The sequence below is a fragment of the Carassius carassius genome, chromosome 39 (genome assembly GCF_963082965.1).
Source record: "Carassius carassius chromosome 39, fCarCar2.1, whole genome shotgun sequence".
NCBI classification, from domain to species: domain Eukaryota; kingdom Metazoa; phylum Chordata; class Actinopteri; order Cypriniformes; family Cyprinidae; genus Carassius; species Carassius carassius.
In genome coordinates, this window is record NC_081793.1 from 522,501 (window position 1) to 542,500 (window position 20,000).

A 20,000-nucleotide genomic window follows, 5' to 3' on the forward strand; every position below is an offset into this window, starting at 1 on the left:
TCTCTCACCATTTAAAACCCATTTGTTACATTTAAATATTTTTTGTTATAATTGTTGTTGTTGTTTCTTTTTTTTTTTTTTTTTTTTTTTGAAGGTTAAATGAATATTCCATTACATTATTTTGAAAACATTAGGAGAATGTTACATTTGAATGTTCTCTCATTAGAGGAATGTTGCATTGTATCGTTTTGAAATGTCATGAGAATGTAAAATTATTAGTGAATATAATTCTACAAGTATAAAAATAACATCACAAGGATGTTCTAAGAACTTTTATTTCCTCTTGACGTTGTGAGGACATTCCATAAACATTATTTTAGGAATGTTTTCCCCTAGCATTTACGTTACCTTAAAAAAAAAAAAAAAACTTAGTGAAAATCATAGTAACGTTCCCTTTTAGGTGTTTCGAATTCCATAACTGTGTGAATATTCCTTATTATTATTATTATTATTATTATTATTATTGCTTCTGAAGCACATAAACCTTCTTTTTGCCTTCCTAACATCACTGAATAAATGATGAAGACTGTTATTCAAATCTCTGCTTTTGACTTATTCATTCATATCAGGGGATGCTGCAGCCTGAAGAACAGCTCAGAAACCTCTTGTTTTCATCATGTGTGATAAACAGTTTGACTGGTGATCTGGTTTTGGGTGGTTTTGTCAGGCTGTTTACTAGTTCTGTCGCTCTAACCCTACTAACTTACATCCAAACACACACTCATTCAGGGAAATACAGCTGCTTTCCTCAGGGACTAGAACATATTTACAGTTGTTTGAATAGTGCAAATGTTTTTATTGCTGTTTGGTGTCACTTTACAAAAAGGTTATCTATAAGGTTATCTCCGCAGATATGCATCTTTGGTCTATAAATCCTTATTGACGCTGTTCAGTGAGTCTATGTGAACACAAATAAACCGCTGCTGACCTGACTGAATATGAATGAGTGGTGAATTTCTATTCAAAATGTGGCATAATACGGATTTATTATTTTGCGCTCCTGACATAAATTACTAAATTACTGTCACTGCAACAATGTTTTATCAAAATATTGGTCAAATATCGAAGCTAGAGTCTTTAAACTTTCAATTGATGCACAGTTTGTCCAGATCAAGTAAGAGAGTGATGTTTAACGTGCTGTGAAAGTGAAACAATAATAAACTGGGGCTGTCGGCGATGCTTGCACGTAAAGGGGTTTTAATATTAGCTAACATTTTTAATTTTTAAATGTAAAAATTCTAAAACAGTTATCAATCTCAGTTAATATTAATTTCAACATTTACTAATAATTGTTAATGTTATATAATGGACCTAATGTTATATTATTGAGCTTTCATGAGCAAAGGATAAATGGCTGTATTTTTTTATCAACTGACATTAACAATAATAAATACTGCAAAAAAAAAAAAAATCATTTTTAATTAATGTTAGTTAATGCATTAATTAATAAGACATTTTTGTAGTCTTACCTTTTTAATTTATTTAAAAAATATACAATCACTGGCCACTTTATTAAGTAAACCTTGCTAGAACCGGGTTGGAAGCATTCCTCAGAGATTTTGGTCCATACTGACATGAAAGCATCACACAGTTGCTGCAGATTTGTCGGCTGCACATCCATGATGGGAATCTTCCATTCCAGCATCCCAAAACTGCTCTACTGGATTGAGATCTGGTGACTGTGGAGGGCGTTTGAATACAGTTCAATTCAATTCAATTCAAGTTTATTTGTATAGCGCTTTTTACAATACAAATCGTTACAAAGCAACTTTACAGAAAATTATGTTTCTACAATATTTAGTAGTAGCTAGTAGTTTGTGCACGTTTGACAGGATTTTAGAAAAATAAAAATAATAATAATAATACAAGACGTAGTCAGCTAGATGATGAACTATCAATATTATTAATTAATAGTAATTATAGGATGCAGTCACACATGTAGCAATAATTGTTAGTTCTGTTTGTTGATTCAAGGTTAGGATCATCTGGGGTCCTCTGAGGGTCAGCATCATCTCTTCTCAGGTGTTCTGGATCCAGACTGGAGCTTGTGTAAATCCTAGTTACCACGGGATGTAAATCCCGTGGCAAAACATAGAAACAAAATAGAGACATCATTAGCATAGCTGCTGATCCAACAAAGTAAAATTAGTTTAACCCAAGCTAAAGAATAAAAATGCAGATGCAACTACACTCACAATTTAAGAGATACATTATTCGAATGCTTGGTGAAAGAGATGCGTTTTTAATCTAGATTTAAACAGAGAGAGTGTGTCTGAACCCCGAACATTATCAGGAAGGCTATTCCAGAGTTTGGGAGCCAAATGTGAAAAAGCTCTACCTCCTTTAGTGGACTTTGCTATCCTAGGAACTACCAAAAGTCCAGCGTTTTGTGACCTTAGGGTGCGTGATGGGTTGTAGCGTGGTAGAAGGCTAGTTAGGTACGCAGGAGCTAAACCATTTAGGGCCTTATAGGTAAGTAATGATAATTTGTAACAGATACGGAACTTAATAGGTAGCCAGTGTAGAGACTGTAAAATTGGGGTAATATGATCATATTTTCCTGACCTGGTAAGGACTCTAGCTGCTGCATTTTGGACGACCTGTAGCTTGTTTATTGACGAAGCAGGACAACCACCTAGAAGTGCATTACAATAGTCCAGTCTAGAGGTCATGAAAGCATGAACTAGCTTTTCTGCATCAGAAACAGATAACATGTTTCGTAGCTTGGCAATGTTTCTAAGATGGAAGAATGCAGTTTTTGTAACATTGGAAATATGATTTTCAAAAGACAAATTGCTGTCTAATATAACACCCAGATTTCTGACTGTAGAGGAAGTAACAGTACATCCGTCTAGTTGCAGATTGTAATCTACAAGATTCTGTGTGGTGTTTTTTGGTCCAATAATTAATATCTCTGTCTTATCCGAATTTAATTGGAGAAAATTATTTGTCATCCAATCTTTTACATTTTTAACACACTCTGTTAGCTTAGATAATTGGGAAGTTTCATCTGGTCTCGTTGAAATATATAGCTGAGTATCATCAGCATAACAGTGGAAGCTTATTCCGTATTTTCTAATAATATTACCAAGGGGCAACATGTATATTGAAAATAGAAGGGGACCTAGGACGGATCCTTGTGGCACTCCATATTTTACTGATGAAAAATGAGATGACACCCCATTTAAGTAAACAAAATGGTAGCGATCGGACAGGTAGGATCTAAACCATCTTAGAGCCTGCCCTTGAATACCTGTATAGTTTTGTAATCGATCTATGAGTATGTCATGATCTATGGTGTCGAACGCAGCACTAAGATCAAGTAAGACTAGAAATGAGATGCAGCCTTGATCTGACGCAAGAAGCAGGTCATTTGTAATTTTAACAAGTGCAGTTTCTGTGCTATGGTGGGGCCTAAAACCTGACTGAAATTCTTCATACAGATCATTTTTATGCAGGAAGGTGCTCAATTGAGCAGACACAACTTTTTCTAAAATTTTAGACATAAATGGAAGATTTGAAATAGGCCTATAATTTGCCAGTACACTAGGATCTAGTTTTGGTTTCTTAATAAGAGGCTTGATAACCGCCAGCTTGAATGGTTTTGGGACGTGACCTAAAGATAACGACGAGTTAATGATAATGAGAAGCGGTTCTTCGGCTACAGGTAACAGCTCTTTTAGTAATTTAGTGGGTACAGGATCTAATAAACATGTTGTTGGTTTAGATACAGTGATAAGTTTATTTAGCTCTTCCTGTCCTATATTTGTAAAGCACTGCAGTTTATCTTTGGGTGCGATGGATGAAACTGAAGTGTTAGACGCTGTAGAATCTACATTCGCTATTGTATTTCTAATGTTATCTATTTTATCAGTGAAGAAATTCATAAAGTCATTACTATTTAACGTTGGTGGAATATTTGAATCAGGTGGCGTCTGGTAATTTGTTAATTTAGCCACTGTGCTAAATAAAAACCTTGGATTGTTTTGGTTATTTTCAATGAGTTTGTGGATATGCTCTGCCCTAGCAGTTTTTAGAGCCTGTCTATAGCTGGACATACTGTTTTTCCATGCAATTTTAAAAACTTCCAAGTTAGTTTTTCTCCATTTGCGTTCAAGACTACGAGTTACTTTCTTGAGAGAGTGAGTATTACTGTTATACCATGGCACAGTACGTTTTTCTCTAACCTTTTTCAATTTGATGGGGGCAACAGCTTCTAATGTATTAGAGAAAATAGTGCCCATGTTGTCAGTAATTTCGTCTAATTCATGTGTATTTTTGGGTACAAATAGCAGTTGAGATAGATCAGGCAGGTTATTTGCGAATCTGTCTTTGGTGGCTGGAACAATAGTTCTGCCCAGACGGTAACGCTGAGACATATAGTTAATATCAGTTATACGCAGCATGCACGATACAAGGAAATGGTCTGTGATATCATCACATTGGGGTACAATATCTATAGCAGTAAGATCGATTCCATGCGATATAATTAGATCTAGTGTATGATTAAAACGATGAGTGGGCCCGGTGACATTTTGCTTGACTCCAAAGGAGTTTATTAGGTCAGTAAACGCAAGTCATAATGTATCATTTGCATTATCAACGTGAATATTAAAATCTCCCATGATTAGCGCCTTATCAACTGTAACTAGAAGGTCTGAGAGGAAATCTGCAAATTCTTTTAGGAATTCTGTATACGGCCCTGGTGGTCTATACACAGTAGCCAGAGCAAGAGATACATTAGATTTCTTTTGCATGTCTGACAGTGTAACATTTAGCAGAAGTATTTCAAAAGAGTTAAACCTGTATCCTGTTTTCTGGGTAACATTGAGAATATCACTATATATTGTTGCAACACCTCCTCCACGACCAGTCTGACGGGGCTCATGCTTATAACAGTAGTTTGGTGGAGTAGACTCATTTAGACCAAAATAATCATTTGGTTTTAGCCAGGTTTCAGTCAAGCAGAGTACATCAAAACTATTTTCTGTGATCATTTCATTTACAATAACTGCTTTGGGTGTGAGTGATCTAATATTTATGAGCCCAAACTTTAAAAATTGTTTTTGTTCATTTACTTTACATTTTTCTGGTTTAATTACGATAAGATTTTTTCTAGATCCTACATTATATTTTGACCTCACTATTCGGGGAACAGACACAGTCTTAATAGTTTTTACAGCACAAGTACTTTTATCATTTAAGCGGGTGGAACAAAACTCATCATAATAGTTATTAGAGAATTGTCTTACTAGTCACATGGAGCGAAGTGTCCTGGAGATGTTGTCAGAGAGCAGCTCCGCTCCGATTCTGCTGGGGTGTAATCCATCAGCGCGAAACAGCCTAGGACGCTCCCAGAAAAGATTCCAGTTATTAACAAATAGCAGTTTCTGTTCTTTACACCATGACAACAACCATTCATTTAAAGCAAAAAGTCTACTGAACCTTTCGTGTCCTCGTCGATACGTGGGCAGTGGTCCTGACACGACGATCGTCGCCGCGGGCGTCGTGCTGCGAACCGTCTCGATCAGGCTCCTGAAGTCCCTCTTCAGCGTCTCCGTCTGCCGCAGCGTGGTGTCGTTAACCCCGGCGTGAAGCACGACCGCTCTGGGGCTCTCGTCGACCTTCAGGATCGCGGGTATCTGCGCAGAAACATCGAGAACACGAGCACCAGGCAAACAATGAGTGTGCACTTTACCTTCGGCTAACGTAGCACTTACGTGTCGGACGATGGAGTCTCCGATGATCACAGCGTCGCGTCCTGTCTCGCGGAGGGGAGCGAAGCGGTTCCGGATGGAGATGTCGAAGGCAGGAGGGGGAGAAGTCATCGCCCGGGACCCGGCTCGCGTCCTCCGCTGTGGATGCACCCAGGGTCCGTGGTGTCCCGGCGTCGCAGTGAAGGACATCTGGGAAGATCGCGTCCTGGGTGCACCGGGCCTGTGCAGAGAAACACACGGAGTAGACGTGGTGGGACTGTTAACAGATCGCTGTATACTTACCCCGGACTTGTGAGCGTCAGCCCGGGATGATTCCAGCGCGGTTCTCCGCTCTCTCAGCTGGGCCTGCCTCACCTCCAGGTCGCGAATCTGCTTTCCCACGGCCTCGAGCTCGAGCTGCACAGAGTGGAGACATTCATCCGCCATTAAAGCAAGTAACAGTGAGTACAGCAGTGGTAATGTGTGTGAATAGAGTATTAGCAATGTTAGCGCAGTTAGCTGCAACCACGCCGCTGATGCTAACGGGCTAAAAGCTAATAGCGGACCCGGGAGATCAAAATAAAACTAGTGATAGCGAGGCGCTTTGATTGTTTTTGTTGTAGAATACAATAGAGGATATATTCACACGTTATATAAACGGAAACGATGATGTATACAATTGTTTTTTGAGTTAAAAATAGTCAATGAAAAGAATATAGTGACGGAGCTCAAACGCAGTACAGCCGCCAACAACAAACAGGAAGTGACGTCGACCGATCGACGAATACAGTGAACTCATTGTCATGTTCAAGAATCCAGTCTGAGGGGATCTGAGCTTTGTGACATGGTACATTATCCTGGTGGAAGTAGCCATCATAAGGTGGCATACTGTAGTCATAAAGGGATGGACATGGTCAGCCACAATACCCAGGTAGGCTGTGGTGTTTAAACAATGCTCAATTGGTACTAAGGTGCCCAAAGTGTGCCAAGAAAACATCCCCCACACCATTACACCACCACCAGCCTGAACCGTTGAGACAAGGCAGGATGGAACCATGAATTCATGTTCTTTACGCCAAATTCTGACCCTACCATCTGAATGTTACAGCAGAAACCAAGACTCATCAGATCAGGCAATGTCTTTCCAATCTTCTATTGACCAGTTTTGGTGAGCCTTTGTAAATTGTAGCCTCTGTTTCCTGTTCTTAGCTGACTGGAGCAGCACTCTGTGAGGTCTTCTGCTGCTGTAGATCATCTGTTTCAGGGTTCGGCGTGTTGTGTGTTCAGAGATGGTCTTCTGCTGCTGTAGATCATCTGTTTCAGGGTTCGGTGTGTTGTGTGTTCAGAGATGGTCTTCTGCTGCTGTAGATCATCTGTTTCAGGGTTCGGTGTGTTGTGTGTTCAGAGATGGTCTTCTGCTGCTGTGGATCATCTGTTTCAGGGTTCGGTGTGTTGTGTGTTCAGAGATGGTCTTCTGCTGCTGTAGATCATCTGTTTCAGGGTTCGGTGTGTTGTGTGTTCAGAGATGGTCTTCTGCTGCTGTAGATCATCTGTTTCAGGGTTCGGTGTGTTGTGTGCTCAGAGATGGTCTTCTGCTGCTGTGGATCATCTGTTTCAGGGTTCGGCGTGTTGTGTGTTCAGAGATGGTCTTCTGCTGCTGTAGATCATCTGTTTCAGGGTTCGGTGTGTTGTGTGCTCAGAGATGGTCTTCTGCTGCTGTGGATCATCTGTTTCAGGGTTCGGTGTGTTGTGTGTTCAGAGATGGTCTTCTGCTGTGGATCATCTGTTTCAGGGTTCAGTGTGTTGTGTGTTCAGAGATGGTCTTCTGCTGCTGTGGATCATCTGTTTCAGGGTTCGGTGTGTTGTGTGTTCAGAGATGGTCTTCTGCTGTGGATCATCTGTTTCAGGGTTCGGTGTGTTGTGTGTTCAGAGATGGTCTTCTGCTGCTGTGGATCATCTGTTTCAGGGTTCGGTGTGTTGTGTTCAGAGACGGTCTTCTGCCGTGGATCATCTGTTTCAGGGTTCGGTGTGTTGTGTGTTCAGAGATGGTCTTCTGCTGTGGATCATCTGTTTCAGGGTTCGGTGTGTTGTGTGTTCAGAGATGGTCTTCTGCTGTGGATCATCTGTTTCAGGGTTCAGTGTGTTCAGAGATGGTCTTCTGCTGCTGTAGATCATCTGTTTCAGGGTTCGGTGTGTTGTGTGTTCAGAGATGGTCTTCTGCTGTGGATCATCTGTTTCAGGGTTCAGTGTGTTCAGAGATGGTCTTCTGCTGCTGTAGATCATCTGTTTCAGGGTTCGGTGTGTTGTGTGTTCAGAGATGGTCTTCTGCTGCTGTAGATCATCTGTTTCAGGGTTTGGTGTGTTGTGTGTTCAGAGATGGTCTTCTGCTGCTGTAGATCATCTGTTTCAGGGTTCGGTGTGTTGTGTGCTCAGAGATGGTCTTTTGCTGCTGTAGATCGTCTGTTTCAGGGTTCGACATATTGTGTGTTCAGAGATGGTCTTCTGCTGCTGTAGATCATCTGTTTCAGGGTTCAGTGTTGTTATGGGCGGTCAGACACCACCCTTAACATAAAGGAGAGACGCACACCGAACAGCTCGTATCAACAATAATATAGGGGATTTTATTTAGACAGAATGGATATTAGAAAGGTTGCTTAACAATCAGCAAACAAAATAAAAACTGCAACCGCGGAACGTTTTCTACTGCCGGGTGGACGGCTGAACGGGAATTTTCAGAGCCAGCAAGCACGGGTGTGCACTGCAGACTCTCGGGGTGCGCCCTCCAGGAAATGATCCAGGAAGCCTTTTATAGCGCAAGAACAGGCTCCGCTCAGGTGTGGCTCATCTGTAATCAAGAGGGGAAGAGACACTACACTCAAACACGTGTGGCAACAAACACCAGAGCTGGGGGACGTAACACCCCCACCCAAAATGGTGACCTGTCGCCATACATTGAATATATAAACTCTTTGTTCTGTGTTCAGCTCACTGTTCGAACCAACCCAGATGATAGAGTTCCAGCTACCAATAATCAGTACCTTCGAATAAGGTATACCTGTATGTGAAGATACTTAGAATTACGAAAGATATTATTATTAACTATAACTTAGATATAGGCCACCTAGGAGAAGAAATTGTTAGGAATTTCTAATCAATAAGGACACATGCAAAATCTTCATAATAAACAAAACCCTTTTTTTTTTTTTTTTTTAAAGCGAGAAAAAAAAAAAAAAAAAAAATATATATATATATATATATATATATATTTATATATTAAGCATCCACTCTAGACAACACATCTGCAATAATATTGTCTATTCCCCGGACATGCACAATTTGGAGGTTAAACGGTTGAAGCAATAGACTCCAGCGCATTAACCTACGGTTTGAATTGTACATGCGACTGAGGAATTTGAGTGGGTCATGATCAGTATAGACCTTAATTGGATGTACTGTAGAGCCTAAATACACTTCGAAGTGCTGAATGGCTAAGACTAAGGCCAAAGTCTCTTGTTCGATAGTGGAGTACTTTCGCTGGGCAGAATTTAATTTCTTAGAAAAGAAACTCACAGGATGGTTTATGTTATCAGCGCCTGATTGTAAAAGGACAGCACCAACGCCTACGTTTCTGGCGTTTAGGGCTGGCGTCTACAGCAAGCTGAAACGGATTGTTGAAATCTGGTGCAGCAAGCACGGGAGCAGTCAACAAGAGAGCTTTGACGTTTTCAAATGCTCTATTACAGGACTCCGTCCAGTCAAATTTAGTTTTGGGGCTCAATAGGTTAGTGAGGGGACATAATACAGTCGAAAAGTTCTTACAAAAACTACGATAGTAGCCTACCATTCCTAAGAATCGGCGTAACGCTCTCCGATCGGAAGGCACAGGAAATTCTTGAATAGCAGCCACTTTAGCCATTACGGGCAAAACATGTCCTCTACCAACTACCCGCCCCAAGTAAGTGACAGTGGCTTTTCCGAACTCACATTTTGCTAGATTAATTGTGAGATTTGCATTGGATAGTCTACGGAAAAGCTCTCGAAGTTGTGTTATGTGTTCGGACCAGTGTGTACTATATAGAACTATGTCGTCCAAATATGCTTCGCAATTTGACATTCCAGCTAAAACAATATTCACCAAACGCTGGAACGAGGCAGGAGCGTTTCTCATCCCGAAAGCCATAACCTTATAATGCATAAATGCATCTGGGGTCACAAAAGCTGATATTTGTTTTGCCCTAGGTGTAAGAGGCACTTGCCAGTAACCTTTTAGGAGGTCGATTTTAGTGACAAATGTGGCCGAGCCCACACGGTCTACACAGTCATCCATCCGCGGTAACGGAAAACAGTCTGGCAGAGTGATGGCATTAACACGCCTGTAGTCCATACAAAACCTGTGAGTGCCGTCAGGTTTGCCAACTAAAAGGCACGGGGAGCTCCAAGGGCTAAAGCTAGGCTCAGCAATATTATTCTTTAACATGTACTCAACCTCCTGCTGCAGGATAGCTCGCTTTTCCGGATTTAACCTATATGGGTGCTGTTTAATCGGCCCTTTATCACCCACGTCTATGTCATGTTCCAGGACCGAAGTTATGGTTGGAACATCTCCAAATAACTTAGGGAAGTCACCTATCACAGACAATATGTCAGCTGTTTGAGAGGGAGTTAAATGTGGCAAATGGTTCGCAATAACCCCCAGCATAGCAGAGTTATTTAGTCGACCCTCAATCACGCATCGCGACGGAGGAGTCACCGCGTCATCATCCTCCACCAGTGTAGAGAGCAACACAGATTCGACTGGACTGGGTAAGTTAAGGTTACACAAGGCAGTGTTAACACATTCACGCTGATAATACGGCTTGAGCATGTTTCTATGGCAGAGGCGAGAATGCTGTCGCTTATCTGGGGTTAAAATTACATAATCCAGATCAGATATTTTCTTTTCCACAGTATATGGCCCTCTAAATCGTGCCTGAAATACAGAGCCGGGCACGGGAAAAAGAACCAACACTTGGTCTCCTGGTTTAAACGTACTGGCTCTTGCTTTCTTATCATAACACGTTTTCATGTTAGATTGAGTCTTTTCTAAATTTTCTCTAGCGAGTTCACGTGCTCTGTGTAGTCGGCTACGAACGTCGCTTATGAACTGTAACGCGTTACGAGAAGTAGGTTTGCTTAGCCATTGATCTTTAATGACGCTCAATGGTGTGCGAACGTTGTGAGCAAACACTAGCTCTGCAGGGCTGAAACCGATTGACTCTTGCACGACTTCTCTAGAGGCCATAAGCATCCAAGGAATCGCCTCTTCCCAGTCTGTACCCACCTCCAAACAATATGCACGCAGCATAGATTTAAGCGTCTGATGGTAACGTTCGAAAGCACCTTGTCTCTCCGGATGGAACTCGCTAGAAATGCGGTGCTTAATTTGCAGCGACTTTAGGACTTGAGAAAAGACTAGAGAAGTAAAATTTGTTCCTTGGTCACTTTGAACGAGTTTTGGTAGTCCCACAAAAGAAAAGAATTTTAACAAAGCCCTACACACGACTTTAGCAGTGATCTTCCTCAGAGGCACCGCGCGTCTGTTTTCAGATGGCATAACGATTTGCTCAACGTCGTTCCACTCATTACTTTTCTGAGGTCTCCACCTCCGCATAAGTAAGCCATCTCTGATGAAAAAGGTCGGATTCTCAGTTGCACGGTCTGAAAAAGATTGAACTGCTTTAAAACATGAAACAAGAGTGGGGTCTTTTTGTTGAGCATTAATAAGTTTCTCTAATGACAATGAGACATCTAATTGTTTTTTTTCTCGTACCTCATCGTTCACTACAGGCACAGGACTACTGCCGCACTGAGTAAAAGCAGGGTCGAAGAGCCTCTCACATTCCGCAGGGTGAGCAATGAAGCTGTCACTCAGGTCGACGTCATTGGGAGGTACTGCTTCCCTTAACCTCTGAGTCTGCGACCTAGTGACAACATTATTGAGAAAAACCTCTGGGAATTTCTGTGCGCACTCATCGGGACCTTCTTGAAAGAGTGGCACCAACAACCTCAGGTGGAACATCGCCACAGTCACTACACTCAAACACGTGTGGCAACAAACACCAGAGCTGGGGGACGTAACAAGTGTGTTGTGTGTTCAGAGATGGTCTTCTGCTGCTGTGGATCATCTGTTTCAGGGTTCAGTGTGTTGTGTGTTCAGAGATGGTCTTCTGCTGCTGTGGATCATCTGTTTCAGGGTTCAGTGTGTTGTGTGTTCAGAGACGGTCTTCTGCCGCTGTAGATCATCTGTTTCAGGGTTCAGTGTGTTCAGAGATGGTCTTCTGCTGCTGTGGATCATCTGTTTCAGGGTTCAGCGTGTTGTGTGTTCAGAGATGGTCTTCTGCTGCTGTGGATCATCTGTTTCAGGGTTCAGTGTGTTCAGAGATGGTCTTCTGCTGGTGTGGATCATCTGTTTCAGGGTTCAGTGTGTTCAGAGATGGTCTTCTGCTGCTGTGGATCATCTGTTTCAGGGTTCGGTGTGTTCAGAGATGGTCTTCTGCTGCTGTAGATCATCTGTTTCAGTGTTCGGTGTGTTGTGTGTTCAGACATGGTCTTCTGCTGCTGTGGATCATCTGTTTCAGGGTTCGGTGTGTTGTGTGTTCAGAGATGGTCTTCTGCTGCTGTAGATCATCTGTTTCAGGGTTCGGTGTGTTGTGTTTTCAGAGATGGTCTTCTGCTGCTGTAGATCATCTGTTTCAGGGTTCAGCGTGTTGTGTGTTCAGAGATGGTCTTCTGCTGCTGTGGATCATCTGTTTCAGGGTTCAGTGTGTTCAGAGATGGTCTTCTGCTGCTGTGGATCATCTGTTTCAGGGTTCAGTGTGTTCAGAGATGGTCTTCTGCTGCTGTGGATCATCTGTTTCAGGGTTCGGTGTGTTCAGAGATGGTCTTCTGCTGCTGTAGATCATCTGTTTCAGTGTTCGGTGTGTTGTGCGTTCAGAGATGGTCTTCTGCTGCTGTAGATCATCTGTTTCAGGGTTCAGTGTGTTGTGCGTTCAGAGATGGTCTTCTGCTGCTGTGGATCATCTGTTTCAGGGTTCAGTGTGTTCAGAGATGGTCTTCTGCTGCTGTGGATCATCTGTTTCAGGGTTTGGTGTGTTCAGAGATGGTCTTCTGCTGCTGTAGATCATCTGTTTCAGGGTTCAGTGTGTTCAGACATGGTCTTCTGCTGCTGTAGATCATCTGTTTCAGGGTTCAGTGTGTTCAGAGACGGTCTTCTGCTGCTGTAGATCATCTGTTTCAGGGTTCAGTGTGTTGTGTGTTCAGAGATGGTCTTCTGCTGCTGTATATCATCTGTTTCAGGGTTCGGTGTGTTGTGTGTTCAGAGATGGTCTTCTGCTGCTGTAGATCATCTGTTTCAGGGTTTGGTGTGTTCAGAGATGGTCTTCTGCTGCTGTGGATCATCTGTTTCAGGGTTCAGTGTGTTGTGTGTTCAGAGATGGTCTTCTGCTGCTGTAGATCATCTGTTTCAGGGTTCGGTGTGTTGTGTGTTCAGAGATGGTCTTCTGCTGCTGTGGATCATCTGTTTCAGGGTTCGGTGTGTTGTGTGTTCAGAGATGGTCTTCTGCTGCTGTGGATCATCTGTTTCAGGGTTCAGTGTGTTCAGAGATGGTCTTCTGCTGCTGTGGATCATCTGTTTCAGGGTTCGGTGTGTTCAGAGATGGTCTTCTGCTGCTGTAGATCATCTGTTTCAGTGTTCGGTGTGTTGTGTGTTCAGACATGGTCTTCTGCTGCTGTGGATCATCTGTTTCAGGGTTCGGTGTGTTGTGTGTTCAGAGATGGTCTTCTGCTGCTGTAGATCATCTGTTTCAGGGTTCGGTGTGTTGTGTTTTCAGAGATGGTCTTCTGCTGCTGTAGATCATCTGTTTCAGGGTTAAGCGTGTTGTGTGTTCAGAGATGGTCTTCTGCTGCTGTGGATCATCTGTTTCAGGGTTCAGTGTGTTCAGAGATGGTCTTCTGCTGCTGTGGATCATCTGTTTCAGGGTTCGGTGTGTTCAGAGATGGTCTTCTGCTGCTGTAGATCATCTGTTTCAGTGTTCGGTGTGTTGTGCGTTCAGAGATGGTCTTCTGCTGCTGTAGATCATCTGTTTCAGGGTTCAGTGTGTTGTGCGTTCAGAGATGGTCTTCTGCTGCTGTGGATCATCTGTTTCAGGGTTCAGTGTGTTCAGAGATGGTCTTCTGCTGCTGTGGATCATCTGTTTCAGGGTTCAGTGTGTTGTGTGTTCAGAGATGGTCTTCTGCTGCTGTGGATCATCTGTTTCAGGGTTCGGTGTGTTGTGTGTTCAGAGATGGTCTTCTGCTGCTGTGGATCATCTGTTTCAGGGTTCAGTGTGTTCAGAGATGGTCTTCTGCTGCTGTAGATCATCTGTTTCAGGGTTCGGTGTGTTGTGTGTTCAGAGATGGTCTTCTGCTGCTGTGGATCATCTGTTTCAGGGTTCGGTGTGTTGTGTGCTCAGAGATGGTCTTCTGCTGCTGTGGATCATCTGTTTCAGGGTTCGGTGTGTTCAGAGATGGTCTTCTGCTGCTGTAGATCATCTGTTTCAGGGTTCGGTGTGTTGTGTGTTCAGAGATGGTCTTCTGCTGCTGTAGATCATCTGTTTCAGGGTTCGGTGTGTTCAGAGATGGTCTTCTGCTGCTATGGATCATCTGTTTCAGGGTTCAGTGTGTTGTGTGTTCAGAGATGGTCTTCTGCTGCTGTAGATCATCTGTTTCAGGGTTCGGTGTGTTCAGAGATGGTCTTCTGCTGCTGTCGAGCATCTGTTTCAGGGTTCGGTGTGTTCAGAGATGGTCTTCTGCTGCTGTAGATCATCTGTTTCAGGGTTCGGTGTGTTGTGTGCTCAGAGATGGTCTTCTGCTGCTGTAGATCATCTGTTTCAGGGTTCGGTGTGTTGTGTGTTCAGAGATGGTCTTCTGCTGCTGTGGATCATCTGTTTCAGGGTTCGAGGTGTTGTGTGTTCAGAGATGGTCTTCTGCTGCTGTGGATCATCTGTTTCAGGGTTCGGTGTGTTGTGTGTTCAGAGATGGTCTTCTGCTGCTGTAGATCATCTGTTTCAGGGTTCGGTGTGTTGTGTGCTCAGAGATGGTCTTCTGCTGCTGTAGATCATCTGTTTCAGGGTTTGGTGTGTTGTGTGTTCAGAGACGGTCTTCTGCTGCTGTGGATCATCTGTTTCAGTGTTCGGTGTGTTGTGTGCTCAGACATGGTCTTCTGCTGCGGTGGATCATCTGTTTCAGGGTTCAGTGTGTTGTGCGTTCAGAGATGGTCTTCTGCTGCTGTAGATCATCTGTTTCAGGGTTCAGTGTGTTCAGAGATGGTCTTCTGCATATCTTGGTTGTAACGAGTGGTTATTTGAGTTACTGTTGCCTTTCTATCATCTCTAACCAGTCCATTCTCCTCTGACCTTTGACCTCTGACATCAACAAGGCATTTTCATTCACATAACTGCTGCTCACTGGATATTTTCTCTTTTCCGGAGCATTCTCTGTAAACCCTAGAGATGGTTTTGTGTGAGAATCCCAGTAGATCAGCAGTTTCTGAAATACTCAGATCAGCCTGTCTGGTATCAACAACCATTCCACTTCAAAGACACTTAAATCCTCTTTCTTCCCCATCCTGATGCTCGGGTTGAACTTCAGCGAGTCGTCTTCACCACATCTAGACGCCTAACTGCCATGTGATTGGCTGATTAGCAATTTGTGTTACCAAGCAATTGAACAGGTGTACCTAATAAAGCGGCCGGTGAGTGTGTATGTATATATATATATATATATATATATATATATATATATATATATATATATATACAAAACTATTTTTTTAATATATATTTATATCATTAATTAGGATCGCAGATTTATTTATATTTACAGATTTATTTTATTTATTAATTGTACTTTTTTTTTTTTTTTTTTTGTCTAAGAAGCTGGTATCCGTGGCTGTCGGAAGTTTACTATAAAATACAGTAACTACAAACATATGGAATGACTTTTTCATGATTTGTTGTATATTTCATAACTGTATGAGATTAAATCATATATAAAGCATATTAAACACTTCAATGCATATGACTGACAACATAACAAACATTCAAATGTATCTGATGGTTCCCGCAGAAAATCTTGAGAATGCCCATTTCCCATAAACTGCAAAAAAAAAACATAAAAATTTTTTTCCCAGTTTGTGTGTGTGTGTGTGTAATTTACCATACCTTGCATCTAACCATTTAACAGGCTTTTACAGTATAGTTTATAAATAGTCATGAAGGAAAGTGAAGCCATGCTTTAGTGACAGTGTAAAGATCTCAGTCAGTGAATCTCTCAGCGCTGTGTTGAAACTTTTTCCTCTTGCAGGTGAGAAATGCAGAAGCTTCATAAACGTGGCTCCTCCTCATGAGAGAGGTACGTCTGTCACTCTTCATTATGAACTCTGGAGACATTTCAGATGTTGCATGATGTTTAAAATAGTGTGTCGCTCAGCTCCTCGATGAAAGCAGTTCTCCTAATGTCTGGTCTTTTATTTTGCACATGCTCTCTGGAGGTCTAGTCACTTTTATTGAAACTTGATTCTATTAATCTTTCTAGCAGCTGAACACCTGCTTCATTATCATTCATGTAGATTTATGAACATGTCAATATGGTCTCATTCCCTCAGCAGCCAGCGCCAGGATCTTTAGCATGATAATTTCTGAGTATAATGGATAGATGCACGATCCAGACTAAAGATCCATCAGATATAATGATGGTTAATCATGACGATGATGACACAGGGTGACTCCTCGCTGTAATTCAGCTCAAATCAAGAGTGAAAAATAATATTTAGGTTTTATATCCCAGAAATCACATCGAAAACAGCTATTTTTCATTCTAAAATTATTTTACAATTTTTACAGTATTTTTTCATTAAATAACTGCACCCTTGTAAAGCAGAAGAGACATTCAGAAATAACATCTTTCTGAAGTATTTCATTATTTTCAGTCAAATGTACAAACATTTTGTCCCTCACAACCTTGTTTTCATTGATACCGAGTGTGAAACTAGAAAACATCTTCCACACTTGTGTGAATATTGTTATCATCCTCTCACTCAAAGTGCATGTGACAGCATGAAGACTTCCGCCGAACTCTATGAAATATGTAGATGCATCCGCATGCTTTCAAAACTGAGTTCTCCTTTTAAATCTCAGTGTCAAGTTTTTGGTATTTCAGCCTCTCCCCGAGCGTGTGTCTCAATGAGCCCCAGCGGTTCAGTCTGTCGTTCTCCATGAGTGTCTGCTGCTCCACATCATCCTAATCAGCAGCTCTATCTGCTTTCTCTCCTCGTCTTGATAGAGCTGGAGTCTTCCATCCATAACGTCCTCAGGGCTTGTCAGAAACTCCCTCGATACACATCTCCTCTCTCTCTCTCATATCCTCACAGGTGTTTTGTGGCTCTGCATCGTGGCCGAGTGTCTCTACATCTTACTGCTGGCCACCGGAGGAATCCTCATGTCCATCGAGGTTTGCCATATTGGAAACCTCATCGATGGACTGAAACTGAATGCATTTGCTGCCATATTCACAGTTCTGTCAGGTAATGTGTTGCATTTCTATACCAGCAAAAGAGAAAATAAAGGGACCATATTTAACCCCTTAAGTGGACATTTAAATGTATTTACGCAGACTGGTTAATGCAGCTCAGAGATGCAATGAATGCATTCACACCACAGTTACAACTGCATAAATAATGTTAAAAGATTAATGCATAAATATACTGAATATAGAACTATGAAATGATACTTTAAATATGAAACAAAAACCACCAGTAGGTGGCAACAAATCAATGCCTTAATAAGCATATCATTGATTTATTAAAGGTCCCCTTCTTCGTGATCCCATGTTTTAAACTTTAGTTAGTGTGTAATGTTGTTGTTAGAGTATAAATAATATCTGTAAAATTCTAAAGCTCAAAGTTCAATGCCAAGCGAGATATTTTATTTAACAGAATTTGCCTACAAAAAACGATCCGTTTGGACTACACCCCTCTAGTTCCTGCAGTAATGACGTCACTAAAACAGTTTTTTGACTAACCTCCGCCCACAGGAATACACAAAAAGGGGGCGTGGTCTTGTTGCGCTCCGACGGAGAAGGAGGAAGAGTTGCGTTTGTGTTTGTCTCCATGTCGTCGAAACGCTGTTATTTTCATCTCGGAGTCCAATCATCTCTGTTTGGGCTTCCCAGGGACGCTGTACTTGGTGATTAATGGTTACAATTTATGTTTAACTCGGTTCCCGAAAATGATAATCCACATGTAAAACTATGTGCAGCACATTTTGCTGAGGACAGCTTCCTCAATCTCAATCAGTTTAATGCCGGATTCACACAAAGATTATTCTTGAAAGATGGAGCAGTTCCCTCTTTGTCTGGAGAAGGCGTTGTTTATGGACCACAACTGGTAAGTGTATTTTATTATTTAAGTTGGTGCGTTTAACAGTTTCTGTAACTTATTACACAAAGGGCAAAGCGGTTTAGCTTTGTTAACTAGATGTTAGGGTTGTGCAAAAAAATCAAATGCGATTTCCATGCACATCTCGTCAGTAAAAACGCTCCTGTGATTATAAGTACATCTCCAGCACATGCTCCTGCCCACTTGCTTCTCAAAACTAGTACAAAACTAGTCCAATCGTGTTTCCAGGAGGGCAGCGTGCGCTCAGCTGCTGTCCAATCACAACACAGGAACCGCTGGCCCAATCAGAACTCGTCACGTGTTTCTGAAGGAGGGACTTTATAGAACAAGGAAGTCATCAGCCCGTTTTTATGACAGTGAAAACAGCGGTATACAGATGAATTGTATGAAAAATACTGTGTTTTTTTACATGCGAAACATGAACACATGTTATATTGCACACTGTAAACACAATCAAAGCTTCAAAAAAGCGCGAAAAACGGGACCTTTAATGATTCTGAAATAAAGCATGTGACTTGCTGATTTTGGAACCATGTTCCATCATACTATTACAATTTCTGCCATAAAAGATGCTAAAAATAGTAAGAGGAGTTTACTAAAATGCAGTTAGGCAACTATATGAATGACTTACTGAATCATTGACTTGTTCAAACACTGTGAATGAATCATTCAGGAAGGAAACACTACAGTGTTGATCGTGGATGCAATGACTGTTGAAATAGAGTAAAATTGTCCATTATGACAATATTGTGTCTAAAAACTACATCAATACAAATAAACTTGAACATAACATTTACTAATTGCATTTATTTATTACATACCATTGTACAGTAGAAAGTATAAAATAGCAGTCCAATGAGCAGATGAAGAGTTACTCTAGTTGTACGATCGTCACGTGCTTGTTGTCGTTGCTCTACCCTTGAAAGGTCACCAGACTCATGTTAGAGCCACATTCAAGACGCATTGTGTCTGATTGACCAATACAATAAAATAAAAGTTCACAAATAGGTGAAGCAAATATCTTTTTTCTAAATCATTGCAATGCTTTAAAGGCCTCTAACAGCTGTCCTCATGGAGATGGATGAGTGGTCGATGTCTATCTATCTGCAGGCTGTCCTTTGCCTGTTTTTTTGTGGCAAATGTCATTGCATTTTGTGCTATTAGAGCCCTGCTGTTCTCCAGATACATACAGAAACATCCAGCCCAAAATCACATATGAGCCTCACAGTATCGTTTAGCCAGCATGTCATCCAGGACATTTTTGACAGATTTCTCAATTCCAGGGCTTATGGCGACATATATGAGTTGAAATTCATTCGGCTTGAATCCTACTCTGCTTATTTATTTATATATTTCAGTGTAGCATTGACCATGTAACTCTATTGTTTGACCGTACAGCCAATATCCTACATTTATTATCGTTATTATTAATATTATAATATTATCTTACATTGCAATTTAAGGAGATGTACTACTTCTACTACTATTAATAATAATGAATTATTATATTACATTGTCTATAATATTTATAGTCAAAATGATAATATCGTACCTTTATATATTATATTATATTATATTATATTATATTATATTATATTATATTATATTATATTATATTATATTATATTATCAAGAGTCTATAAAAAGTCAAACTGATATTTTAACTTTATCTTACCTATTATTATTGTTGTTATAATTATATACATTGTATTATAATAATGTCTTGTCTGTAATGTAGCATATATATATATATATTTTTTTTTTTTTTACTGAATTGCATTACATTACAGACAAGACATAATAAAAATGATAATAATTAATAATAATAATAA

The 20,000-nt window shown here is 41.0% G+C and overlaps 1 protein-coding gene across 1 annotated transcript in view; it reads left to right on the top strand.

Annotated features, from left to right (window-relative positions):
• LOC132121148 (germ cell-specific gene 1-like protein) overlaps window positions 1–20,000 on the top strand; it is a 31,549-nt gene that overhangs the window by 725 nt on the left and 10,824 nt on the right. Inside the window, exons 2-3 of the mRNA XM_059530327.1 lie at window positions 16,077–16,124; window positions 17,143–17,295. Coding sequence (XP_059386310.1) covers window positions 16,077–16,124; window positions 17,143–17,295 — 201 coding nt within the window. The remainder of the gene's footprint in view (window positions 1–16,076; window positions 16,125–17,142; window positions 17,296–20,000) is intronic.